Genomic DNA, 26,774 nt, shown 5'->3' on the forward strand with positions numbered 1-26,774 from the left:
GTTCACGCACTACGCAAACAAAAAAAGGTCCAGCGGGCGCAGGTATGCGGAATACAGGCGGAGGGCGGAGGGCGAGGGCCGAGGCGCGGGGCGGCTCGTTACCCCCCGCGCCGGTTATCGCTCGTTATCGCCGCCGGCTTTACACGCCGTGTGCCGCCTCCTCCTTATCCAATATCGATTTTTCGATAATCATGTTGTCGATGATTACGAAAGATATTTTGAGTCCGTTTTTTACTATAAATAAAATATAGATTCGAAATACAAATACGAATAAAATTTTGATATAAATTTATTGTACATAATTTACTACAATAATAAGCATTACTGTATTTCATGAAACATAAATAGGTAGGTAATATAAGGTGGAATATTAGTACAAAATTGGACCGAAAGTAGATCAGTGGGGTTATCAAGCTTTGCTGATACATTAAAATCGCGGGAGAAATGAATATATTTACACGCCACGGCTGCCGGACAGAGGATGGCCTCACTAACACGACTAAAATAAAGATAAATACTTTTACAATAATCTTATATGTTACAAAGTTGTTTTCATTCATTTTCATTTATACTCTATCAATAATAATTTTAAACTATAGGTATTTGTTAATAACAACATCTGCCAACATGTCTCGATGGCCGCTGATCAGCTGAGGGGTCTACTCAACAACAATCTTCTCCGCGTACTAATCAGTAACAAACACGTCTTCCCCGTCAGCTAGCGTACATTTTTACATTCGCTACACTAATTCAATATTATACAACATTCACATTTAACAAATAGTCTCATCTGATGTTTCATTTCTTTACAAATAACGTCAAAGCAAATTACATTAAAATAAGGAATGCAATGCAAGCAACTTTAGCGCCACTCACTCGTGTTTTAAATACTACAATCACATACAAGTTAACGTGTAGTAATAAAATAATTGTACCAATAAATACACCTATTGTGTTTGCCTACGTAATACGAGAAATAAAGATAAATGCCTTCATGTAACTGTTTGGTTCAAACAATACATTTGATACAGAATAACGCCCCGTCTCCACTAGACGCGATTTGACGACGTCGCCAGACTTCTACAGACGCTCCAAGTATGTATACAATTGGGTCGTGTACTAGGTTCAAGATATATTATGAAATTCTGATTAGATAAAGACAGATCTAAACCTAACGAAAAACATTTTATTTATTAATTTTAATCTAGAAAAACGTAATAAGTCCGATATTTTATTATGACATCACAGAGTGCTCTTCCAGACAAATTCCATAGTCATTTCGTGAATTGACGTTTAGAAAAAAGTAACTGATTTGACTAGTTGGAAACTAGCTTAGATGTCGGGCGATTTCTGGCGACGTCTCGATATCGCTATCTCCGGAGTGGAGACGAGGCTTAAGGTCAGCTGAAATATACAGTAAAAAGGTCAAGAAAAGAAATCATTTTGATAATTGAAAAAAATATCAGCTTAAATTAATAATATAGAAGATGTGCGCCGACCCTAAAATTGGAAATTGAAATAATACATTGAAATGATTAAACGAGAATAATGCAATGCACCCAATTATTCGCAATCGTGTTACAGTAAATAGTTACAAGTGATGTGTTAACACAACCATACAACGCATAGCCACGCCTCTACGATTCACCGAGAATTTTATATTTTAAAAATTTTGAGGTAGCTTTTCCATGACACCGAAAGTAATATATCAAAATATACGGAATTATTTCATAAAATTGACGTTTAAATTTGGCCAAAAGTGTATGTCTATAGGTACCGACTCTGGCAGACACAAACTTAAGTTGAATTTTAAAAGGACATTTTGGTAACGATTCCTGCAGACACCTTAATTTTATTTCAAGTTATACCTGTCATTTTCTTATCCGGTGGAAAGGAAAGGGGCGGGTATGAAGAGGGAAAGAAGTGAACAGGCTAAACATGTATGGAACTCACGTCAATTTTAGGCAGAAATTTTAACCAAACATTTCAAAATTCTATGGCGCATAACCCGACAAAATTAAGTTGACAGCACGCGTCAAACGGGTTGCATACCTATTTGATTCGTCGGGATTGTTGTTTCATTCACTCAGTAATGAAATTAAAATCTGTCAATTATCCGTCCCTTTCCTTTTCCACGTGTAAGAAAATGACAGGTATAACTGAAAATTAGAAGTGTCTGCGGGGATTATTACAATTGGGCCTTACGACCTTGATTTAGTTAGACAGCTGTAAAATTAGCTCTATCTCTTTTTTATACTCATCTCAAGTGAGGGACAGTACTATTTTTAAAATAAAATTAAGTTTGCGTTTGCCAGAATTGCTACCGTTGTAACCCTAAACTGCGTTTGTAAAGATGATACAATTATGTACTATTTTTTAAAAGATTTGATACTTTCCCTCGTTAGAAATAGAGCACAAAATAAGCATTAAAGTTACTTAGTTTACTTCGAGTCTTCAAGATCGACTGCTTGGAAATATTGTGAAGTAATATAATCTAAACGTATTTATTTATAGCTATATACAATGTTACATATAAAAAAACAATAGGGTTGTGACAAATTTCCTGATTAAGTAAGTAAGTAGTCGTTACATGAGCCATGTCAGGGGCCTCTGGCGACTCAATAGTAACCCTGACACCAGGGTTGGTGAGGTTGGTACTCCACCTCACAACCCACACGATAGAAGAAGAATTTCCTAATTTTGTTATTACTTTGATTAATATGCAATCAGATTTGGAAAAATACAGGAAATGTAAATAGCCTCTTAAATACTTGACGATTTTGAATAGCGTGTAAATGAGTGAGCGACTGTCCAGGCTACGTTCCTTAAAAACAATATAGAGGGCGCTGTACAGTTTTTTCTCCGTTTAACTTTATAATGGTGCTAATTCCTGTAAATACCATCTAATTTTATTTTAAGTTATATCTGTCATTTTCTTATCCGCCGAAAAGGAAAGGGACGGGTAATCGACAAGCATAAAATTTATGGAACACACGTAAATTTTAAGCACAAATCTAAACCAACCGTCTAAAAAATTTACATCAGTCAATAACCCGACACAGGTAAGTAGACAGCACGTCAAACGGATTGCATACCAGCGACAACGACGATCACTCTAGTTATTACACCTAGGCACATCTTCCACCCATTATTATTCTGTCCTCTGTAAAGACATTTATTTTTACATATTACATTCTATTTTGCATCTTCCAATACATTCTATTTTTGAATAATTATGTATCCGTGCGATGGGAAAATAGGTAGATATCACGTGAAATATGTTCAACGCCATCTATATTGTTTTTGGGGAACGTAGCAGGAAAGTCTGAAAGAAATAGAGGTTCCATTGAATGTACATACATACATACATACATAAACTCACGCCCGTAATCCCAAATGGGGTGGGCAGAGCCACAAGTAATCAAAGACAACTTGCAGCCACTGTTGATACGAAGTCCTAAGATGGATATGATGAACCATTGAATGTTTCTTTTCGAAAAGGCGCTTACGCCGTTTTCATTATAAGTCGACAAATGCAAATATAAAGTTCGTCATTTCATGGTTTTATACAACTTTCTGTAAATTCAGGCGTTTCAGTCTCTTCACTATTCACAAATAATACAAATTAGTATTCGTTAGTTTAGTAAAATGTTAACGTATACTGGGAATTCATGAGTTTACAATAACTGATATGAGATGTACAAAATGTAATATCTTGAACGTGAGAATATATCGATACAAGACGATGTGAATATTACATAAAACATACAACAAAGACGTAGTGGAGAAATGTTAGTCATACAAAAATGTAAAACTGCGGAACCATAATCCACTGAACCAATTCAGATAAAACTTTTTCAATACATTTTAAAAGTATATAAAGTCCAACACATTTTCGACAGTCATTAACTTCGACAGGCAGATCATTAATAAAGTTCCCTCGAAGACTGCATTTAGTAAAAGCTGCATAAAATCCGTCCAGCAGGTTTCGAGATTAGTAAATCCAATGCTCTAGATTCAGGTCCCGAAGTTTTTAACCTAACGTTCCTCCACCATCAATAGACATAGCAGTTCGCACCAGTTACATTACAGTAAGCCCAGAGAAAAACGCGCGTCTCAGAGTTTCCGGAATATCAAAGATATTCGGATAAAAGTGTAGAAGACAGCTCCCTAGACGGGCGTGTGCCCCAGGCGCACCCGCAGCGCCTCGCGCTCGCGGGCCACGTCGGCCAGCTCGGCCTGCAGCGCGCGGCACACGCGGTGCAGCACGGCGTTCTGCTCCTGCAGCGCCTTGACGTCGGGGTCCGCCTCGCACGACGACTCCCGCGACGGCTTGCGGTACACCTCGAAGGCGCCGTGCATCTTGGGCGCGTCCTCGCGGTTGTAGCCGAAGCCCTCCGCGTCGTACTCGCGCGGCGCGAAGGCGTCGGGCGGGAAGGCGGGCTCGCCCTCGCTGCGCTGGTTGAGCAGCGGGCGGCGCGGGCCGGCGCCGGGCGACGCGGCCGAGGGCGAGTGGCGCGGCGGCGGCGCGGGCGGCGCGGGCGGGGGGGGGCGCCTTGAGGCGCGTGAGGTCCAGCGACGACGAGCGCGCGTGCTGGCGCAGCGGGCGCGGCGGCGGCGGCGGCGGCGGCTCCTTCTTGGGCGGCTGCAGCGACGCCGGCCCGTCCGCCTCGTGCTCGCGGGCCGGCGGCGGCGGCAGCGGCCCGCACGCCGCCCGCGGCTTCTTGGGCTGCGGCCGCTGGATGGACTTGATCTCGGCGGGGGCGCCGTTGGGCGGCGGCTCGCTGGGCGGCTGCGAGCCCGTGCGCTTGGGGCTGGCCAGCTCGAAGGCGGCGGCGAAGTCGTCGCGGCGCGGGGACGTGGACGAGCGCTCGTCGTGCGGCAGCGAGCCCGCGTCGGGCGTCACGCGGAGCGCCACCGGGTGGAAGATCTTGGGGTCGCGCTCGAGCGCCGCCTTGTGGAAGTCGAAGTTGACCGGCTTGGGGCCGGGGCTCGACACGCTCGACGTGGGGGAGTCCACGAACTTGGTCCACTCCTTGTTGTTGACTTCGGGTTTCGGCGGGGTGAGGGAGGGGTGGTCGTCCTTTTTCGGTTTGGGCTCGTCCTTGGGGGCGAAGTTGAAGTCGGCGGAGGTGCCGGAGGAGAACATGTCCGGGCCGAGGTCGACGAGGTCGGTGGTGACGGCTCGCTGCGAGTACCGGCCGTCGACGCGCGGCAGCAGCGCGGCCGGCAGCACGTCGGGCACGGCCACACTGTTCCGCCGCAGCACTATCAGGTGCATCGCTATACTGAACTCCTCCAGCGACAACATGCCGTCCTTGTTGATGTCTGACAGCAGCCAGATCTTGCGCAGGTCCGGCACCGACAGCCGGGACTTTTCGAAAAACAGTCTGGAATTAAAAAATTTCGCATTAAATTCTTGCTCGAATATTTTCTACGGAACAAAAAGGCGTATTAGATTGTTACGTCTCTAAAGATTGATAATGAAGTTTTTCTTCAGTTCCACGGCCTTTAGCAGTTCAGTGTTCAGGCACAATAGATTGTCTCAAGGGCTTGGTTAGTAACAACAAAAGGTGCATGTTTTATAACTATTCCAATGATTACTGAACTCGCAACAGTCGACTTATATTTAACTTCATTAGACAATAGTAAGTGATCCTTTCCTTTTGAGATTCTTAGGCTATATAAAGGTGAAATACCACTTACTGATTAATCATGAAATCTCACAAACTACAAGTGCTAAGAGTCTCAAATTTCGCATGAGGGTTCCTTTTATGACGTAGGTATTCACTAAGTCAGCATATTAAACAGCGGCATTTTTACTGTTGCTAAATGTTTGTATGTTTTGTTTGTGTGCAATAAAGTATGTTCGTGAAAGAAAACTCAAGTACCGCGGGAAAACTAACTTTTTTATTGTCCGTTCATAGTGTATACAAATTGACCATAGACAACAAACTTATTTTTTTTTTAAATATATTGGCCTGGTTTTCTACTTGAACAGTATATTTGATTTGATTTTACGAAATTCAGCCCCCAATGGATTTAAAAAGGGGTTTAAAGTTTGTATGAAACTTTGTCATTTTTAAAGTTAGAAACGTGTAATTTCGCAGTTTCGTTTTCGTGTGTGGCAGCTAGTAGGTTTAGTAACGATGTATAACCCACCTGGCAGTCTGTCCGGAGAGCAGGCCCCGCTCAGGGCGCAGCTGCGCGAACTGGGCCGCATAGTGCCGCGCCTGCGCCTCGCTGATGGCCCACATGTCCCCTCCCTCCCCCTCCTCCTCCGACGAGTGGCGGTCAGACGACTCCTCTTCGGTACCTGGAATAGAGATGATAATAGAGTTCGATATAGTATCCTGAAAAAGTCAGTGGGCGTGACTGAAGGAAAACTGTCTTCCTAAAAGTAACAATTATATAACCTCACAACTATATCCCAATAATATAGAAACTTTATTTACACCATAAACAAAACAGTTACAAAGCAAAAATATTTGATAAATATGAAACAAAACAAAAATAAAATTTAAATAAAACTAAAACAAATAAACAGAACTCAAAATAAAATAAATTATGTACAATTAACACTTAAACTAAACTATATTATTTAAAAAAGCCCGCCTCGAATCGTACCTGGTGCAAATGTACCCATAATGCTGGCTGCGTTTCCGCGTTGATAACCTATGTACCCAAAACTCACCGAGTTTTCTGTTTAAACAATAAGTGGTGAGCCGTATCGCCGTCTATAATCTTGGAGGTGCTATAGAGTTTATCCTGTTTTAGTCCGGACATAGTATAGAAGGGTTACTCTCCGCTCCGCACTTATTTGTACAAGGCGCTCACCTCACCCCCTCTGAGTGTTACTTTAGTCTTAAATGACCGTAAGGCGGTAAGGAGTGAAAGGAACAGCGTGCGGACTGTGTCTCGCTCGTAAGATTTCTGTACAGAGTGTCCGTCTTAATTAAATAAATAACCTGGGGAGGTTAAAAAGGCCGCATCAAAGCAATTCATCCGAAAAAGCAATATTGCTATTTGACATTAGTTTGCATTGCGCACTTCCTTTTATATGCGTAAATGTCAAATTGTAACAATGATATTTGAATTGCTTCAATGTGGCCTCTTTAACCCCCCTGAAGTTATTAAAATGTAAAGAGGCTTTAAAAGATATAGTTCTCAGTGTAGAATGAGCAGTGAAGTGAAGCGTTCAAGACTCTAGAAGTGAATTCTTGTTATGGTTTAATGAACCGTGAATAAACGTTTACGAGTAAAGATAAAATGTTTCTTGTCCATAATCCGTATCAATGACTAACTTGGAAAATAAAGAAAAAATATTACGCAACCGAATAATGACAGGGCGAGGAAAAAACCAGTCCACAAGTTGTCAATTTTTGAAATTAAAAAATAGAGAAATTCTCATAAATGTAAACATACAACATGACTTTCGCATCACTAATTTAAGAGCCACGCTCTTGTCGGTGTATTCTCCATGCTACTTTTTTAGTGTTAAATAGAGCAGTGGTTTCGCTCTTACCAACAAACAAGACATTAAAGTGAAATAAATATACATACATACATAAAGTCACGTCTATTTGCCACCAGGGTAAGCAGAGACTATGGAATTCCATTTGCTTCGATCCTGACACACTTCTCTTGCTTTCTCCACATTCATCAATAGTGTCATACACCACCGTTTCGGTGAAAAAAATATATTATGTAAAATTAAAGCACCTATTTATAAACCAGGTCACAGTTCAGGTATAAACATTATAATAAATTAACTTAAGTATATCTGTGAATATGAAATAAGGTATTTTTTCCTATAAATAACGTGAGAGGAAAAGTTTTATTATGCGCGTTGATTTATAATTAAAATGATAATTGAATGAATTAACTTGTTGTTTTTGATACACTATCGCGTAACGAGGGGATATAAACACTAATCGCCTAACCAATAACAATAAACATTCGGTGAACATTTGATAATTGCTTATTTGATTTGGTTAGAAAGCTTGGTGAGGCGTGGGTACTTTGTTCATCTTGCGATGCACGTATCTCTGATTACCCCATTGGGATATAGTCGTGAGCTTATATTATGTTTAGATCTGCTTACCCCGGTGGGAAATAGGTGTGAGTTTATTATGTATTGTTAGATAGAAAAGAATCGATCGACCTAATCGATACATCACTGTACTAATGATCGTCACAACACTAGCTTACGTACTTTGACAGATCTAATTCTTACCGCGCATTGAAACGATTGCAAATTGTTATCTTATTGAAATATAATCAATAATTGTTCTGAACTGGATGTACTGACAACAGCCTCCGTGGTCTAGTGGTTAGAGCGTTAGGCTCACGATCTGGAGGTCCGGGTTCGATTCCCGATGGGGACATCGTCGAAATCACTTTGTGAGACTGTCCTTTGTTTGGTAAGGGCTTTTCAGGCTTGAATCACCTGATTGTCTGAAAAGTAAGATGATTCCGTGCTTCGGAGGCACGTTAAGCCGTTGGTCCCGGCTATTAGCCGTAAAACACCTCCACCAACCCGCATTGGAGCAGCGTGGTGGAGTATGCTCCATACCCTCTCCGGTCGATTGAGGGGAGGCCTGTGCCCAGCAGTGGGACGTATATAGGCTGTTTATGTTTATGTTATGGATGTACTGAATGAGGAACTTTTCAGGATACGTTCAAAAACAATGTAGGTGGCTCTCGTTGGATTCAATTTCGCTTGGCTTTCGGAGGGCACCTTAAGCCGTTGGTCCCGACTGTTAGCCGTAAAAAACACGTCCAACAACCCGTGGTGGAGCAGCGTGGTGGAGTATGCTCCATACCCCTTGCAGTTGAGTTGAGTCCAGGAAAGATGTATATAGGCTGTTTGTTTTACGTATGTTTGCTTGGCTTTGAAATACATAAACACATGTACCTATGTACACTGTTTATTTTTTATTGGTAAAGCATTATTGCTATGATTCTTCTCTTCAGACTAGCCGTGAATGAAAAAAAAACGACTTTTGTTACTACACTATGGCGTAAAAATGGTATTTGGCCCTCGAACGCCCCCGGTACCGCAGTATAACAAGTTTAACTGTAGCCAAAAGTACGAAACATTTCACTCCAAACTTTTAACGAGCCCAGAACCAAAACAAAATACGGGATAAAAATAGAACGGGAGCAAACACCACGGGAAATACTAACGAGATTCCAAACAGAAACAATTAGAAACGAACACCGCTGCAGATGTGAATACATTTCATTCATACAGTGGTGCTAATTCCTGTAAATACCATCTAATTTTATTTTAAGTTATATCTGTCATTATCTTATCCGCCGAAAAGGAAAGGGACGGGTAATCGACAAGCGTAAAATTTATGGAACACACGTCAATTTTAAGCACAAATCTAAACCAACCGTCTAAAAATTTTACGTCCGTCAATAACCGTTAAGTAGACAGCACGTCAAACGGATTGCATACCAGCGACGTACCTTTTGATTCGCCCGGGTTATTCATTCATTTACTCATTCTTCCTAAAATTAAGAGCTGTGAATCATCCGTCCCTTTCCTTTTCGACGGATATGAAAATGACGGATATAACTTAAAATAAAATTAGGCGGTGTCTGCTGGAATCGGGGCCAATATTGAACGTTCTCAATTTACGGCGATACGGCTCACCACCTATCACGTTGGCACACCCTGGACACTTTATACAAACACCTCATTTTACACAGACACTACACACTGACGTCATCGTACACGCGCAACTGTGTGTGTGACGTCTGACGCCATACGATTGAAGACTAAAGTAAGACTGAGAGGGGGTGAGGTAAACCTTGCTCAGCCGGTGTTGGGGAGCGGAAAGTTGCAGTTCTATACGCAGTATTAGTCCTTATTCTACGATGTTGGTCTAACAGTAAGCTCGGTGAGGTGTAGGTAATTAGTTAATTTCGCAATGGGATGTAGTCTTCTCTTCTACCTTGTGGGGTGTGAAATGGAGCACAAACCTCATCAACCCTGGTGTCAGGGTTACTATTAAGCCGCCAAAGGCCCCTGACATGACTCATGTAACGACTACTTACTTACATCAGTAAGTGGTAATCGGGACCAACGGCTTAACGTGCTTTCCGAAGCGCGGATCATCTTACTTTCGGACAATTTGGTGATCAGCCAGTAACGTCCTAACCAAACTGGGGACCACAAAGTAATTTTTGTGATATGTCCCCACAGGGAATCGAACCCGGGACCTCCGGATCGTGAGCCCAACGCTCAACCACTGGACTACGGAGGTCGTTATGGGATGTAGTGACCTTATGATATGTCAATTTATATAATTCTACAGGGCTAACATACGCAAAGTGATAAAATTATCGATCGATTCAATAAATTTTGTCGAATTCCATACGTTTGTTTTTGTTTTCCTAACATGCGTGGCACGTGATTTGTTCATATTTTGACATAACAACATTACTTATTTGGATTCAAATATTAGCACCAATCGACACAACGACATCGATCATTGTGATAAAATTTTGACCAAAATGACCGTGACAAAATTTTATCACATTGTGCATGTTAGCACTAAAGGTATGCCAATCATGTCTTCCATGTTAGATAGAGGACACTATACTGGTTTTTGGATATTGTACGGTCACGAGCATTAATATGTATACACTTTGGTACCATGTCACATTAACTTTTTGAGAAATTGAACTATAAGTCTCACTAAATGTCAAATATGTTAGTGCGACAGAGTCCTAAAGTGGGTACATTATATTGCTCATGACTGTACGTTGTGATGTAGGCTAAAGATGTCTTTTTCCTTTAATTTATTTTTTGTCAATAAAGTGCCCAGCAAGGGACGTATCTATATACGAAAAACGCACAAACATATTGTACGGGTTTCATAATAATAAAACAGTTACTAATCATTGTAATCGCCCTGTAGTTAATAGTCGTTGTGGGATGGAGGGTATAAGCTGGATTGAAATGGTGTCAAATGAAAGTCCTGGAAAGAGTTTAAGAAAAGAGAACCATAATGAAGACTATAGAGAACCGGAGAGGAAATATTATTGGCCACCTGATACGACACGATTCATTTATAACAAACATCATAGAAGGAAAAATTGAAGGAAAGAGAGGAAGAGGTAGACCTAGGAGAACATTTACGTAACAAATAAACGAGAAAGTGCAGGTCGTGTCGTATCAGGAGGTGAAGGATTTGGCGGGAAGCAGAAAGGAATGGCGATTACTCCACCGACAAGAGCGCAGCTCTTAAATAAAGAGAGAGAAATCAGTTACAGAACGACTTTCAACTCATCACCCGAATAAAAACTCGATCAGTTTTCATCAGAAAATCCTTGCATATTCATTTAAAATACATTTTATTGCTACTAAAACTATAAAATTACACTAGAACAAAAGGTATGAGAACAATCGACCTCGGCTCTGCGGTTAGGAATGCTAATATCATTGATAACACCGCATAATGATCACTAGTTTGCATCACAATTATATACTCCATTCATTATGGGAACTCGATTGACTCATAGGCGTACTCAATTGTATTAAAATGCGAAATTGTGAACCTCTTGTAATTAAATAAGTTTTATGCATTCGTTTATAACTCGGCTACAATTCTTTAAGCATATATTTTAATAATTATACAGATAAACTCACACCCGTAGCCCTTAAAGGAGCGGGCAGAGCGATAAGGAAGCAAAAGCCAACTTGCAGCTGCTTTTTTTTTGACGTGACTTATTGTAGATTTGCCGCAGATGGCATTAACTACTTGGCCGGACAAATGGGGAGGCTCTCACCCGGTACAAAGTTCAAGACAACGGAACTGAGGGTGCCCATTTGAGGGAAATCGTCGACCACGCCGGCGGGGTCGACATCGGGGTCCATAGTCCTAGGATGGATATGATGAACCCTATGTCGACAGACGATCATCCATTTGTCGGTGTGTCAGAAAAATAAGCAATTGAACCGTTCCATTTTTATTCGCCCCCAAATGAGATACCTTTTACAAAACGTCAAAACGAAAATTTTCAATAAAAACTGTTTTAAAATACTGCGGTGTGACGTCATCAATAAAAGCGTTCAAACGCCGTACTCATTGTTAGTTAATTCACGATTAAAATTTGAAAATAAATCAAAAAGAAAAATGAGTCAGTTTTTTGATCAACTTAGTCTGGCTTCTATTTCTAGATTAGCATTTTATAATTTACTAGCGACCCGCCCCGGCTTCGCCCGGGTGCAATGCTGAGGAAAAAATGAAATTATTTAGGACATCACATTAAAAACCTCAAAAATAACAGTATTTCTCCACTACTTATTTAATGGATGTTATTATACATATAAACATTCCTCTTGAATCACTATATCTATTTAAACAAACCGCATCAAAATCCGTTGCGTAGTTTTAAAGATTTAAGCGTACGGTCACGAGCATTAATATGTATACACTGTGGTACCATGTCACATTGACTTTTTTGACTAATTGAACTGTAAGTCTCACTAAATGTCAAATATGTTAGTGCGACAGAGTCCTAAAGTGGGTACATTATATTGCTCATGACTGTACATAGGGATATAGGGACAGAAACAGCCTTGGTCTGTACCTTAGCACTAGAACTTTCCGTTGACCCTCCAAAATACAGGTTTTCCTGGTTTGGGGGGACAGAGAATCACTATCTGTATCAAAACTCTGTACGATCAACTGCTATTGTAACTTTTCGTTTGTGTTATTTTTGGAAATAAAAAACTTATAAACTTATAAAAAGCGACTTTGTTTTATACTATGTAGTGATCTTTGACCCAGTCAGCTATCCAATTCAATGGAGCGTGTTCTTTGAGCTGCAATTTTATTCATAAGGGAGAAAATGTGTTATTCATGTCGATACAGATCACGTGCGGTGTCATCTGGCCCCACGCAATGTCGCCAGACATTTTGTCTCGCGACCTTGCCGTGTTGTCTGAGGCGTCAGACGCCTTACCGTTTATTATAATCTATCTTTGAACTTTGCTTCTATGCTGTTCTGGGAGCAAATAAAAAACATAGAACACGTTCAGCTGCTTCACTTCCCGGGCATGTCGTAAAAACCGACAGAGGGATTGTGTCCTCTAACATGATGGACTAATGTTATGGGCGATAGGCTGATCCCTTATCACCATAAGGTTCATCATATCCAGCTTAAGACATCATATCAACAGTGGCTGGAAGTTGTCTTTGATTGCTTGTGGCTCTGCCCACCCCATTAGGGATTACGGGCGTGAGTATCTTTGAACTTCGTATCAAAAATGACTGAAAGCCGTCTACTACATAACATAAATAGCCTATATACGTCTCACTGCTGGGAACAGGCCACCCCTCAATCAACTGGAAGGGGTATGGAGCATACTCCACCACGCTGCTTCACTGCGCGTTGGTAGAGCAATTTTTACGGCTAATAGCCGGGACCAACGTAACGTAACTTATTTTTTCAGACAATCAGGTGATTCAAGCCTGTAAAGTCCTTAGCAAGCAAAGGACAGTCTCACAAAGGGATTTCGTCAATGTCCCCATCGGGAATCGAACCCGGGGTTTCAGATCGTGAGCCGTTAGGCTCTAACCACTAGACTACGGAGGCTGTTAAGCTGTCTATTAATTACAAGTAAATAAGGTAACAAATTGAGTTCTTGCGGCTCTCTCTACCCCGACGGGCCTGAGTTTCCGTGCTTCCGTTGTCCAGTGGTTGAGCTCAGGCTCATTATCTAGATGTCCCGGGTTCGAATTCCGGTTGGGACATATGTTAAAAATACTTTGTGATTGCTATTTTGGTTAGGACATTACAGGCTGATCACCCGATCGTACGAAAGTAATGATCCGTGTTTCGGACGGCACGTTAAGCAGTTGGTCCCGGCTATTACGTACAAAAAACCTTCACTAACCCGCAGTGGAGCATGCTAAATACCCCCTCCGGTTGATAGAGGGGAGGCAATGATCAGCAGTGGGATATTATATAGTCGTTATATGAACCATGTCTAGGGGCCTTTGGCGGCTCAACATGACACCAGGGCTGAAGACGCCGCAGACATAGAATAAGGAATAATAACAACATATAGAACTCGGTATCGGTCTTACTTCAGTCTTCAGTCGTATGGGCGTCAGACGTCACACACACAGAATGCGCGTGTACGATAACGTCAATGTGTATAGTGTCTGTGTAAACCGAGGATTTTTGTATGAAGTGCCCGGGGTGAGCCGAAAAGAAGATGTGATATTATATGTTTTATTTTTTTTAAAGAACATTTAAGTCTCTGTGCCGAGGTTTTTCTTGCCAGTTCTTTTCCCTGGCTATACAGGTTGTGAGACGCTACAGTAGTTTTAGGCGGATGAGACGTTGCTTATGTAAAAAATGACGACTCAAAGTCCAACTATGTTACTGTGCTTCGGAAGGCACTTTCATTCAAGCCGTTGGTCCCGGTTACTACTTACTGTTGTAAGTAAGTAGTCGTTACATGAGCCATGTCAGGCGCCTTTGGCGGCTCAATAATAACCCTGACACCAGGGTTGATGGATTTGGTAATTCATCCACACGATAGAAGAGACTGAATAAATATATTTTTTGAACATTGTCTTACCTAGCAGCCTGGTGTGTTCCTCGGTGGTGTTGGCGGGCCAGACGCCGCGGCCGGTGGCGCTGTGCTCCCACACGGGGTGCACGCGCTCCGCCACGCTGTTGGTCGGCGTTGGACTCTCGCTGGCTGTACTCCACGGCGACCCCGTCTTTGTTCTCCTCGGCTGAAAATGTCAAAGAATTGAAAAACAACATGTAACTAAAAAAAATCACATTTTTTTAGTTACTAAAAAAAATTCACATTTTACATAAAAATACATACATTACATTTTTTTTAGTTACATGGTGGCCGAGAGTTCCAATTAAGTAATCCTAGGATACTTGTGGCGGGAATGTCTCAAAATAAATATAATCAATCAATCATCATCAGCCCATTAATGTCCCCACTGCTGGGGCACGGGCCTTCCCTATGGATGGATAGGGAGATCGGGCCTTAAACCATCACGCGGGCACAGTGCGGATTGATGGTTATTAACTACTGCTGATGCAGCCGGGACCAACGGCTTAACGTGCCTTCCGAAGCCCGGAGGAGCTTGAGATGAAAACTTTTTTTTTGTGGTCACCCATCCTATGACCAGCCTTTGCGAAAGTTGCTTAACTTCAACAATCGCAGACTGAGCGCATTAACCGCTGCGCCACGGAGCTCCTCAAAATAAATATAAAGAAATACTAATAATAAGTTGTGCCTTTTGTCTCTCCTCATGTTGTCATATTGTGTTTCTGTGTTATCCTGTGTACAATAAATTAATAAATAAATAAATACTAATTATATACATACATAACATACATAAACAGCCCATATACGAATATATCCCATTGTTGCACTGCACAGGGGGTTGAAAAGGCCACATCGAAGCAATTCATGTAATAAAAAAAGCAATATTGCAATTTGACATTTGCGCATATTAAAGTAAGTGCGCAATGCATGAAATGTCAAATAGGAATATTGCTTTTTTAGATGAATTGCTTCGATGTGGCCTTTTCAACCCCCTGTGCAGTGCAACAATGGGATATATTCGTATATGGGCTGTTTATGTTATGTAAATAATTATAATTTATGGCAGCAGGTGGTCGCGCCTTGAGCTCGTCTCGTCGTCGACATTGTATAGCTATAGCTAAAGAAAACAACTTTTTCTATTTAACTTATTTACAACATAACACATGTATTAAGCTCACGACTATATTCCAATTGGGGTAGTCAGAGGTACATCCAATGCGAGATGAACCAAGTACCCACACCTCACCGAGCTACTTATGAGTACGAACTTGTTTACGAGTTTGAATAAAGAAAACACGCAACAATGTCGATATTTATTCGAGTTCTTTTAATGACATTGCTTGCGTATCTATACAAATTCCATAATTTATTTTTATGTAAAAACTAACTGACTTGACTAATTGGCAACTACTGCAATGTTCCCAAGTTCACCAGGACGAAAAAGCTAGTATATTCAGTTCTATCATTGTTGTAATAAACTACTGTGGATTTATTTGATATCTTGTGGTTTAGAATAGTAACATAATCCCAGTTAACAATAGGTATGGGAGTGCCTAGATTATCATTGTAAATTGGCTATACACACCCACATCTAGTTACATCACAATTATTTGTTTAAGTTTTTATTTTAATATTATTATTTTGTCAATTTATACTTTGTATTTGGTACCTACAAATATAAATATACTTTACTGTACCAAAACTGTGGAAATATATACAAAAATAGTATATTTTATCCTCAACAATGCTATAAAACTGAAATGGTGATGGACAGGGCACATAATGAGAGAAGAGAAAGAGAAATGGACCACATTAATAACAGAATGGTACCCAAGAAATGCTAAAAGAAGTAGAGGTAGAGAGATGACAAGGTGGGAAGATGGCATCAAAAAAGCGGCGGGACCATTATGGACCCAAATAGCAAGGGACTGCACCAAATGGAAATCTTTAGATGAGGCCTTTGTCAAGGCTTACTTTATTTATTTTATTATATTTTATATATTGCACCCTTTTTTTCTCCCGCAACTATTCCTGTACTACCTCTTGGTTGGCTGGAAGAGATCTCTGCTAGAGATAAGTCCTCCCTTGTTAAAATCTATTTTATGTTTATAATGTAACTAGTTGTTAAGAGCATTATGGAATACTATAATAAAATAATAGTAAACTTGTCAGTCAATGTATAAACAAAAAGTGTTCAATATCATTCTGTGACACAGAGCACAGCTGTGTCCAAGGTCAAGATCTATCTCACTGACACTCACTTGACATGAATGGTGCATTGTTCAACATACACTAACAAATAACTCATAATCACAGTCATGAGATAAGAATAAATTCTGATAACAAAGAAAGTAATGAACACAAATATATAACAAGTTTTCTTTAGCATTTTTTTTAGTGTTAACAACAAAATTTATATCTCCATGATGATAATAGAAAATCTTTAAAAGAATAATTATGAATGATTTCTTGTGTATCTACGCTGAAGCGACATGGATGTATAAAAAGATTGATGTATGTGGAGGAAGCATGAGAAGTGTGTCAGGATTGAAGTAAATGGAATTCCATAGTCTCTGCTTACCCTGGTGGGATATAGGCGTGAGTTTATGTATATGTACGTTCTTGTCAAACTTGTATTTATTTAACGTCCTAAGAACCAGATGCCTTTTAAAATCCAATTCCCATTGTTTAACTATTGTGTCTGAATATTTCTTTGTATTTTCTTTATTTTTTTATTTCTCTGAATGGTTCTTATGAGATTAATACAAGTGAGAAAATGTTAGCAGATATAAATCATTTTCAAATATGTATAATTTTTAGATTTGGAAATCAGCATCATGAGTTGTGTACACTGAAGGAATAGTATTATCTTAACAATCCTCATTGACGTCAGAATGAAAAATGTAACAAAAGTATTTATTATAATGCACATCAGCAATACTTACACCATGTGAGCCTGATCTTTGTGATAGAGTTTCAGATTCCATTTCAGAGTCTGTGCTAAGGGCTTCCGTGTTGTCATGAGACAATGTCTGTGGAACATCACTGTCAGAGAGGTTTGAGGACAACCGCATTGGTTCATATGCTCCTACATTTGTTGCAAAGTTTCTTTCTCTTTTTGGGATATGTTGTTCTTTAGGGGAATTAGACAACTGTATTAGGTCGGCGTTAGCTTCAGAGTTAAGGGCCCATGTAAACCTCGGCAGGGGAAGGTCTAGGGCAGTTGACAGAAGTTCAGGTTTCAATGCCACATTTGTTTGGTGTGCCGCTATTAATTTTAATGCAGAGTAGAACTGTTTCCTATTCATATGGTTCAAAGAGGCACAACTGTTAGGAGCCACGCTTATATCCATGATCTGCAACATAATTAGTGCCAATGAAAATTCATCCACAAAATCAAACCTGTTTAATTAGCAGAACGGGTGAAAGGAGAGCGATAATCACCTGTTTTAGAACCTCATTCGGTACATTAGAGGACCTGAACAATTCCGTTGCTTTTAAAATCGGTATTTTCCCATTGGATTCTTCGTCGCAACATAAAAACAAATCGCCGAAATATCTCATTTCGGTCTCTGTCAAATTGAGATCCTCCATTATAACCAAAAAATCACAACTATACCAACTTATACACTGTTTATAAGATTCTTAATAAAATAGGCGACATAAATAATCATTATCTATTAATATAAACCATATTCATTGATAAATAGACGGATTTGAAACTTGTACATTGCAAAATTTACACGAAGCAAACGATTATGTCAAATGACAGCTGCCCGATTGTACTGAAAGCGGCCATTAAATTATAGTGTTGCTTTTATTTACAAAAACCGGTTTTTATCGTAGTCGATAGATTATAAAATTGATTATCTCCTTTTTTGAAGTCGGGTAAAAAAGTTAAAACAGGTAAAAAAACAAATTTTTTTTTATAATAAAGAGAAATAAATATAAGTGATTGTGAGTTATCAAAAGAATATTGAATAATTTTGTGTAAATAATGCTGTAGGTATAATTAATTATATTTATTTCAATAGATCACATTACCAACAATTTAAGATTTCATTTTATTACACTGTTAGTTTTTTTTATTAGGTAATTGTTGAGTTCTTTTAAATGAAAAATTTTTAAATACCTTTTTGGCAAATACGTCAAATGAATGTAGTTATAAAGTGCGTAGATACGTTCAGTCAGGAAAATATATTATATTCGGTCTAGTTACCTTACCTACATTGCTTTCCAACATACCTAGAACAGAAGGTTAATGACAGCATATGTCCTAGGCCCTCAAGTAATTCTACAATAATTAATTATGTTGCAAAAAGTGTTCAACATTTCAAGCGAGGTCAAATCTATTAGGTCGTTCATTGCCAGAGAACATAAGGGGGTATAAATAGGGGGGGGGGGGGGGGTGTATTGGGGTATAAATAACCCAATTCGTAGGTACCTAAATAGATATGTTATTATAGTAAAAATAAATGTCAACAATAAGCTTTATAAATCTAAAATCCAACTTTTATTACATTTTCTCATTCGTTATTCAGTTTCATTATAAAATTTAATAATCTATAAATAGTGTGTATTAAAAGTAAAAACCATGTTTATTGTATTATATTTTTATTACAATAATTTTTAATTATTTCTGGGTTTTATATTAAATTGCGCTGATATTACATTTACTCATACGATGAACAATTAACACATGCATAACAACTACTGTCAAAGTAGCATAATAATTTAGATTATTACACAGCTATCCTTAAAAAATAACTTATAAAACGTCGATAATCTCGACAAAATTATAATCATATATCTAAAACGAAATTAGGTATTTAATCCTTGGTCTGAATGTACTTGATGAGATCGATGACACGGCTAGAATAACCATACTCGTTGTCGTACCAGCTGATCAGCTTGACGAAGTTGTCGTTCAGAGAAATACCGGCAGCAGCGTCGAAGATGGAAGAGTGCGTGTCACCGATGAAGTCGGAAGATACAACCTGGTCCTCAGTGTATCCAAGGATTCCCTTCAAGGGGCCTTCAGCTGCCTCCTTAACCTTCTGCTTAATTGCATCATAGCTGGCAGGCTTGCCGAGGCGGACAGTCAGGTCAACGACGGATACGTTGGCCACGGGGACACGGAAAGCCATACCAGTCAGCTTGCCGTTAAGAGCGGGAATGACTTTGCCGACAGCTTTGGCGGCGCCAGTGGAGGCAGGAATGATGTTCTGCTGGGCGCCACGGCCATCACGCCACAACTTGCCGGAGGGACCGTCGACGGTCTTTTGGGTGGCGGTGGTAGCGTGCACGGTGGTCATCAAACCTTCAACAATCTCGAAGTTGTCATGAATAACCTTAGCGAGGGGAGCGAGGCAGTTCGTGGTGCAGGAGGCATTAGAGATGACCTTGGCAGACGGATCGTAAGCCTCAAGATTGACACCAACAACGAACATGGGAGCATCAGCACTGGGAGCCGAGATGATGACCTTCTTGGCGCCACCTTCCAAGTGAGCGGAGGCCTTTTCAATGGTGGTGAAAACGCCAGTGGATTCTACGATGTACTCAGCACCAGCCTTGCCCCAGGGGATGGTCTTGGGGTCCCTCTCGGAGTAGACGGCAATCTTGTTGCCGTTGACAACAAGGTTGTCGCCTTGGACCTCCACGGTGCCCTTAAAGCGGCCGTGAGTGGAGTCATACTTGAACAGGTAGACCATGTAGTCCAAGCCGATGAAGGGGTCGTTGATAGCAACAACCTGAGCGCCCTTCTCGATGGAGGCGCGGAGCACCAAGCGACCGATGCGGCCAAATCCGTTGATACCGATCTTCGACATGTTTTCTGAAAACAATATAAAATTATCGTGAGAATAAGAAAGAGATGGGGTTGGAAACTAGTGTTTATTACAATCCCCAATCTTAAAGCATCGGGCCCGATGGATTTCGTAATGTATTAAACCCTACTAAAAGAAAGGAGAAAGAAACTATTTGATTCGAATATTATCTCATTGAGTGACCTCTGTAACCTTTTCAACCAAAGTCAACACAGACACATGAACTTCAGAAGGTCACCACAGAAATAGGTAGCTACCCCTATTTCTGTCTGGATTAATTTTTCACACAAATCATAATGTCGTTTGTGTATACATAATTGTTATGATTGTATGACACATACTAAAATTTCAAGCTTCCTACTGAGTAAACAGATAAAATATTGTGCAATTTATAGATATCATTTTTTAATTTTGTTATTTTAAAAGTGATACCCAGTGATATGATAAATAGCAAACCATAACCTTTACTTGATAGCTAATAGCATAAATCATGTTTGAAATATTTAATTAAAGTCAACAGAGGGTAGGTAGGGATTTACCTTTGAAGTTTTAAGACAGTAATTAAACAGAAACCTTGTATTTTTTTTATTATAAGATTAGTGATTATTTATCTAGAAGATACGAATGCATGGGATTGGCTATCCGGGAACTGATATTAGGCAGCCAAGTTACTAAATTATATTATTTTTCTTTTTAATAATGTCTAGGGCCCTATGCAGAGGTTTACTTGCAGCTTCTTTTCCCCGGCTATACAGGTTGTGAGAAGCGGATGAGACGTTCGTTATGTAAAAAATGACGATTAAGTGTAACTAGGTATGTTACCTATGGAATAAATATATTTTTGAATTTAGAATTAACAATTACAAATACGTAATATGCCACTGTTAACAGTGTTAATATTGTTCATTTATCGTAAGGTAGATTATATACATTCAATGATGATTCAATCAAGATAAAATGACTGGAAAGTTACAAACTAGAAATATGCGTGTAGTATTGTGTAACACGTCAAAATTAAATAGTTTTACACCAGTATTTGAACTTGACCTTCGCGAAATGTCCTTTAATATTTGAATCAGTGTAACAATAATTGTATAAGAACAGTTATGTAGGTTGAATGAGATGACACGGTACCGGCGCGTGGAGGTCGCATAGAGGTCACACGGAAAATCAACAAAATACACAATAAAATATGAAATGTCATGCAAAATACAACTCTATATATCTATGGAAATCAGAATCACAACTATTTCATAGCTAATTACAAGCCAAAATGTGTAAAAATTGACAAATTGGAATAAAAGTTAATAGGGCGGTTGTTACGTATCATGATGTAAATGTATGTAAATACACTGCAATTACTAAGAAGATTGTCATAACTATTGAAAACAATGAAGACACGATTAGAATTTATGGTAATGACTTAAACACTTACCGGGTTGAGTTTATTTAAGTAAGAAGTTACAAGACACTCAACACGTACGCTCCGCGCAAGATGGAGTTTAAAAATGTCAGGCGAAGGACAGAGTGGGGTGGAGATCGATTTGACAAAGATAAGCTACCTTGAATTAGAGGTGACAGTTACCGCTGCAAAAATAGTAAAATACCTATCTAAGTACAGTGTCTAGGTACGACTGAATCGATTGTAAATGGTGGTTTGTATTACTGTTTATAAAAAAAATTATTAATTCAAATAAAAATCAATGAAACGCAGTTAATTTCAGTATAATTTGAACTTGTCTGTCGTCTTAAATATTAATATTCCAGTTTGTACATTTTCGATTATTTCGTGTCATTATCAGACAAGTGGTAATCAATATAATTTTAAACTATTGTTGTAATACTGAGAAATTTTAATTTTGGTTCGTTACCTAATTACATGTCTGCATGAATTTTGTTCTTTGGCCTGTGTGATTCCAACTTTCCGTAGTGATTCCAAAGACTTCCAACAATTATACCGGTAAATACCGGTTTTTAATGATTATTTTATTATTTTTTACTAACATTCATTTATTATTTATTTAAGGAACAAAAGTTATAATTTATATGTGTTTTTGTTATATTGAATCAAGTTAATTAGATACTAAATAAGTTTTTATTAAATTTATTGACATTGACCTTGACTTGACATTCTTGAACTATATTGACGCGGGTTATTCAAAATGACATTATCAAGGTCTTACTCAGGAAATCTATTAAATTTTTCGGTCCAAATAAAATTGTTATGGTTATAAAAGTGGGAATTAATGGATTTGGCCGCGTTGGCAGAGTAGTGTTCAGAACCTGCCTGGAACATCCAGATATTGAGGTAGGTACCCACCTACCTACTACCAAACTTCCAATAATCTCTATTTATTAAAATGCCTATTCAATCGGTCGTTGGTAAAAAAAATATGCCCATTTTCATATTTTAATGTGTTTAAATTGGTTTTGTGAGAACTATGTACACATATACTTACCTATTTAATACAATTTAGATCTTAACCCTTAGTCCCTATTTAGCAGTTCTAAATGTTCTTACAATGCTCTCTGGGTGTAAAAATACTGGGCTGAAAAAATCTGAACGCCATCAAAAGGACATAAAGAAGAATATTGTCACGTACTTCTTTGTAATCAAGTGAAAACCATATACATATTTACTTAAAATATACCTACTTACATTCACATACATACATAAACTAACGCCTATTTCCCACCGGGGTAAGCAGAGACTACAGAATTCCATTTGCTTCCTAACACATTCATCAATCGCTTCATACACGCACGCCGGTTCAGAGTATATCGTACTAAACCTTACTACCTACTTCATTATGTACCTACTTAGTAGCTTATTATTAGGTTGTCATGTGATATTGTGTTATCTGTTTCATCATCAGCCCATTAACGTCCCCACTGCTGGGGCACGGGCCTTCCCTATGGATGGATAGGGAGATCGGGCCTTAAACCATCACGCGGGCCCAGTGCGGATTGATGGTTATTCATCATCATCAGCCCATTAACGTCCCCACTACTGGGGCACGGGCCTTCCCTATGGATGGATAGGGAGATCGTGCCTTAAACCATCACGCGGGCCCAGTGCGGATTGATGGTTATTAACGACTGCTAATGCAGCCGGGACCAACGGCTTAACGTGCCTTCCGAAGCACGGTGGAGCTCGAGATGAAAACTTTTTTTTGTGGTCACCTATCCTATGACCGGCCTTTACGAAAGTTGCTCAACTTCAACAATCGCAGACCGAGCGCGTTTACCGCTGCGCCACCGAGCTCCTCATAGTTATCTGTTTATTTTTCATTATTGTACTATCATTGTGTTATTTGTTTCAGATATCTGCCATCAATGACCCGGCTATAGAGGTTGAATATGTTTGCTACTTGATAAAGTTCGACTCTACTCACGGAACGCTCAAAAAACATGTTACTCATAGAGATGACGAGATTACAATCGACGGTAAAATGTTATAAAAAAATATGTATAATACTTTTAGGTTTAGCAGCATCCATGATAGAGAGTTGGGCCCACGATCTGGAAGCCCAGGGTCGATTCCCAACGAGGACGTTGTTGAAACCACTTTACGAGACTGTTCTTTGTTTGGCTAGGACATTGCAGGCTGAATTACCAGATTGTCCAGAAAAGTAAGACAAAGCCGTGCTTCGGAAGGCACATTAAACCGTTGGTTTCGGGCTACTAGCCCAAACACCTACACCAGTCTACGTATAGTCTTTATACATACGTCGTCCCGTTGTTGGGTACGAATATGTATCCGCTAAATCAACAGGATGATATATGGATGGAGCATACGTCACCAATGTCCCCAATGTGGCCATGTCAGGCGCCTTTGGCGGGTCGATAGTAACTCTAACACCAGGGTTGATGAGGTTGGTAATCCTCACAACCCACGCGATAGAAAATGCTTTGGGTCTTTCTAATGTAAAAAAAATATATCTTTTTTTTTACTTCCAATATGTCAGATCCCTTGTTGACATGTCAAACGTATAGTTTGAACACAACACGTATTAATTCAATGAGTATCGAAGGGTGGCATGAGACCCTACAGGACTAATTGAAACGCGTACGCGCTTGACATTTTGACAGATGGTAGCATTATTCTGCAAATTAATGGTCTCTCAACTTTGTTGAAGGATAGTACCTCTCACAACCCACACGATAGAAGAAGAGACGTCACCAATCATGCCTCTGCTCCTCTTTGCTTTAGTAGCCACGAACAATCGTCGATCCAACACTCTCAACTAATGATACCTACCTAGTTGTAAACCAAGTCGGAAGGTGACGGACGGTCTGAAAATTTCATTCGAATGGATTGGCTACTAGCTAAAACCTTCACCATTCCGCAATGGCGGTTAAATTACGAAGTGCCCCGCCCAGATTTTTACATTGTTGCTCGGTCCATAAATAAAATTAAATACCTACACACAGTAACTTACAGATGATAAGTCGTAGAATAAAGCAGATACACCGGGTCGACGACCTGACTGTGCAGGGTTATCAGAATCCGCTTTTATTATCTAGCCTTAAGATAGTGTCCCTAGACCATTGGTTCGAGGGCCAAGGCCTTATAATGTTAACAGGATTGTAGGACTAACACGGACCAGCGTTTCTTGCCTAAGGCTGCATTTCCATTGACGCGGAGCTGTGCGGAGAGGAGCGGAGATGTGCAGGAATCGACCAATCACCGTGAGGGAGAGAGTGACAGAGCATCTTCGTTTTTCGCTCTCTCGAACGCTGTGATTGGTCAAATCTTCACATCTCCGCTCTTCTCCGCCCATCTCCGCGTCAGTAGAAACCCGGCCTAAGGACTGTCTTAAGAACTCCTTTTTTTTCACGTGACTTATTGTACATTTGCCGCAAATGGCATTTACTACTTGGCCGGACAACTGCGCAGCGCTGAATCAATATTTAAAGTAATAATATGTTATCATATCATTTACAATTTCAGAGTGGTTAAAAAGGCCACATCGCAAAGCAATTTATCTAAAAAGCAATATTGCAATTTGGCATATGAAATGCAAACAAATGTCAAATAGCAATATTGTTTTTTTAGAAAAAATAAATGCTAAATATTCAAACGTATTCCTTGGTTTACAGAGTTGCGTGTGAAAGTTTTTCAAGAGAAGTTGCCGTCTAACGTGCCATGGCACACAGCCGGCGTACAGTACGTCATAGAGGCTTCTGGAATGTTCACGAGTTTGGAAAAAGCATCGGTTAATAAGATAATATATAGGGTGTTAGTGACACCGTAACGAATCCTGAGGGGGATGATTCAGACCATGATTCTGAGTTGATATCAAGCGGAATTTCCTGTCGGAAAATTCATGAAAAGTTTAGTGTTTTTTTATTATTGTCAGTTCCGCAACTTTTGCGACGGAATATTCCATTTGATATCAACTCAGAATCATGGTCTGAATCATCCCACAAAGTTTTCGTTACAATGTCACTAACATCTGTAAACTTATTTGTAGCAAAGACACACAGAAAGCTCGTTGAAGTGTGGGTACTTAGTTCATCTTGCGACGGATGTACCTCACCAGCTTGACAAGGACAGCGGCTTTGAAACCCATCCGAGTCAGATTTTTCCTTTATTAACATAAGCTCACGACTATATCCCCATTGGGGTAGTCAGAGGTACATCCATCGCAACATGTACTATAATAATAATAATAATGCAAGATTATACAATGCAAAGACCGAAACACTGTAGGTACTTAATCCATGCTTCATCTGTTGACAACAACTTCATAATTCAAATTTGTGTACTAATTACCTACACCTCACCGAGCTCTATGTTACACCAATGCAAATGAAACAGGTGGTGATGAACTGTATCGCCTTCTCTGCTTACACCGATGGAAAATAGGCATAACTTTATGTATGTTTGTTAAAAAAAAACACAAGGAAAGTCGTGAATTTTGCGACGGAAAATAAAACATACAACATAAACAGCCTATATACGTCCCACTGCTGGGCACAGGCCTACCCTCAATCAACCGGAGGGGGTATGGAGCATACTCCACCACGCTGCTCCAATGCGGGTTGGTGGAGGTATTTTACGGCTAATAGCCGGGACCAACGGCTTAACGTGCCCTCCGAAGCACGGAATCATCTTACTTTTTCGGACAATCAGGTGATTCAAGCCTGAAAAGTCCTTACCAAACAAAGGACAGTCTCATAAAGTGATTTCGACAATGTCCCCATCGGGAATTGAACCCGGACCTCCAGATCGTGAGCCTAACGCTCTAACCCACTAGACCACAGAGGCTGTTGCGACGGAAAATACCACTTGATATTATTTCTGAATCCTCAGTATTCGTTACGGTGTTAATTACACC

General features: G+C 39.8%; 3 protein-coding genes across 3 annotated transcripts; 1 reads left to right on the forward strand and 2 right to left on the reverse strand.

The window, feature by feature from the left end:
- Positions 1-273: 273 nt before the first annotated feature.
- Positions 274-18,385, reverse strand: LOC126373786 (ralBP1-associated Eps domain-containing protein 1). The gene is given in 6 exon segments (XM_050020078.1): positions 274-4,536; positions 4,538-5,390; positions 6,163-6,316; positions 14,612-14,771; positions 17,551-17,961; positions 18,050-18,385. Coding segments are annotated over 6 exon segments (2,094 nt in total). The 5' UTR covers positions 18,200-18,385; the 3' UTR covers positions 274-4,170.
- Positions 18,386-19,202: 817 nt separating this feature from the next.
- Positions 19,203-22,013, reverse strand: LOC126373855 (glyceraldehyde-3-phosphate dehydrogenase 2). The gene is made up of 2 exons (XM_050020201.1): positions 21,866-22,013; positions 19,203-20,438 (listed from the first exon to the last, which is right to left on the reverse strand). Exon 2 carries the CDS (start codon positions 20,431-20,433, stop codon positions 19,435-19,437), a length of 999 nt encoding a protein of 332 aa, XP_049876158.1. The 5' UTR covers positions 20,434-20,438; positions 21,866-22,013; the 3' UTR covers positions 19,203-19,434.
- Positions 22,014-22,584: 571 nt separating this feature from the next.
- On the forward strand, positions 22,585-26,754 carry LOC126373900 (uncharacterized). Its single transcript, XM_050020257.1, has 3 exons — positions 22,585-22,738; positions 23,754-23,877; positions 25,534-26,754. The coding sequence occupies exons 1-3, from the start codon at positions 22,655-22,657 to the stop codon at positions 25,686-25,688; spliced, it is 363 nt and encodes a 120-aa protein (XP_049876214.1). The 5' UTR covers positions 22,585-22,654; the 3' UTR covers positions 25,689-26,754.
- Positions 26,755-26,774: the final 20 nt, after the last annotated feature.

Source organism: Pectinophora gossypiella, chromosome 16 (assembly GCF_024362695.1).
Source record: "Pectinophora gossypiella chromosome 16, ilPecGoss1.1, whole genome shotgun sequence".
NCBI classification, from domain to species: domain Eukaryota; kingdom Metazoa; phylum Arthropoda; class Insecta; order Lepidoptera; family Gelechiidae; genus Pectinophora; species Pectinophora gossypiella.

Excerpts from the sequence above, each read along its gene's own strand:
- LOC126373900 (XM_050020257.1), top strand. The coding sequence starts at position 22,655 with ATGGTTATAAAAGTGGGAATTAATGGATTTGGCCGCGTTGGCAGAGTA. Across the intron at positions 22,739-23,753 it reads TGGAACATCCAGATATTGAG|ATATCTGCCATCAATGACCC; the intron begins GTAGGTACCCAC and ends TATTTGTTTCAG. Across the intron at positions 23,878-25,533 it reads TGACGAGATTACAATCGACG|AGTTGCGTGTGAAAGTTTTT; the intron begins GTAAAATGTTAT and ends CTTGGTTTACAG.
- LOC126373855 (XM_050020201.1), bottom strand. The coding sequence starts at position 20,433 with ATGTCGAAGATCGGTATCAACGGATTTGGCCGCATCGGTCGCTTGGTG.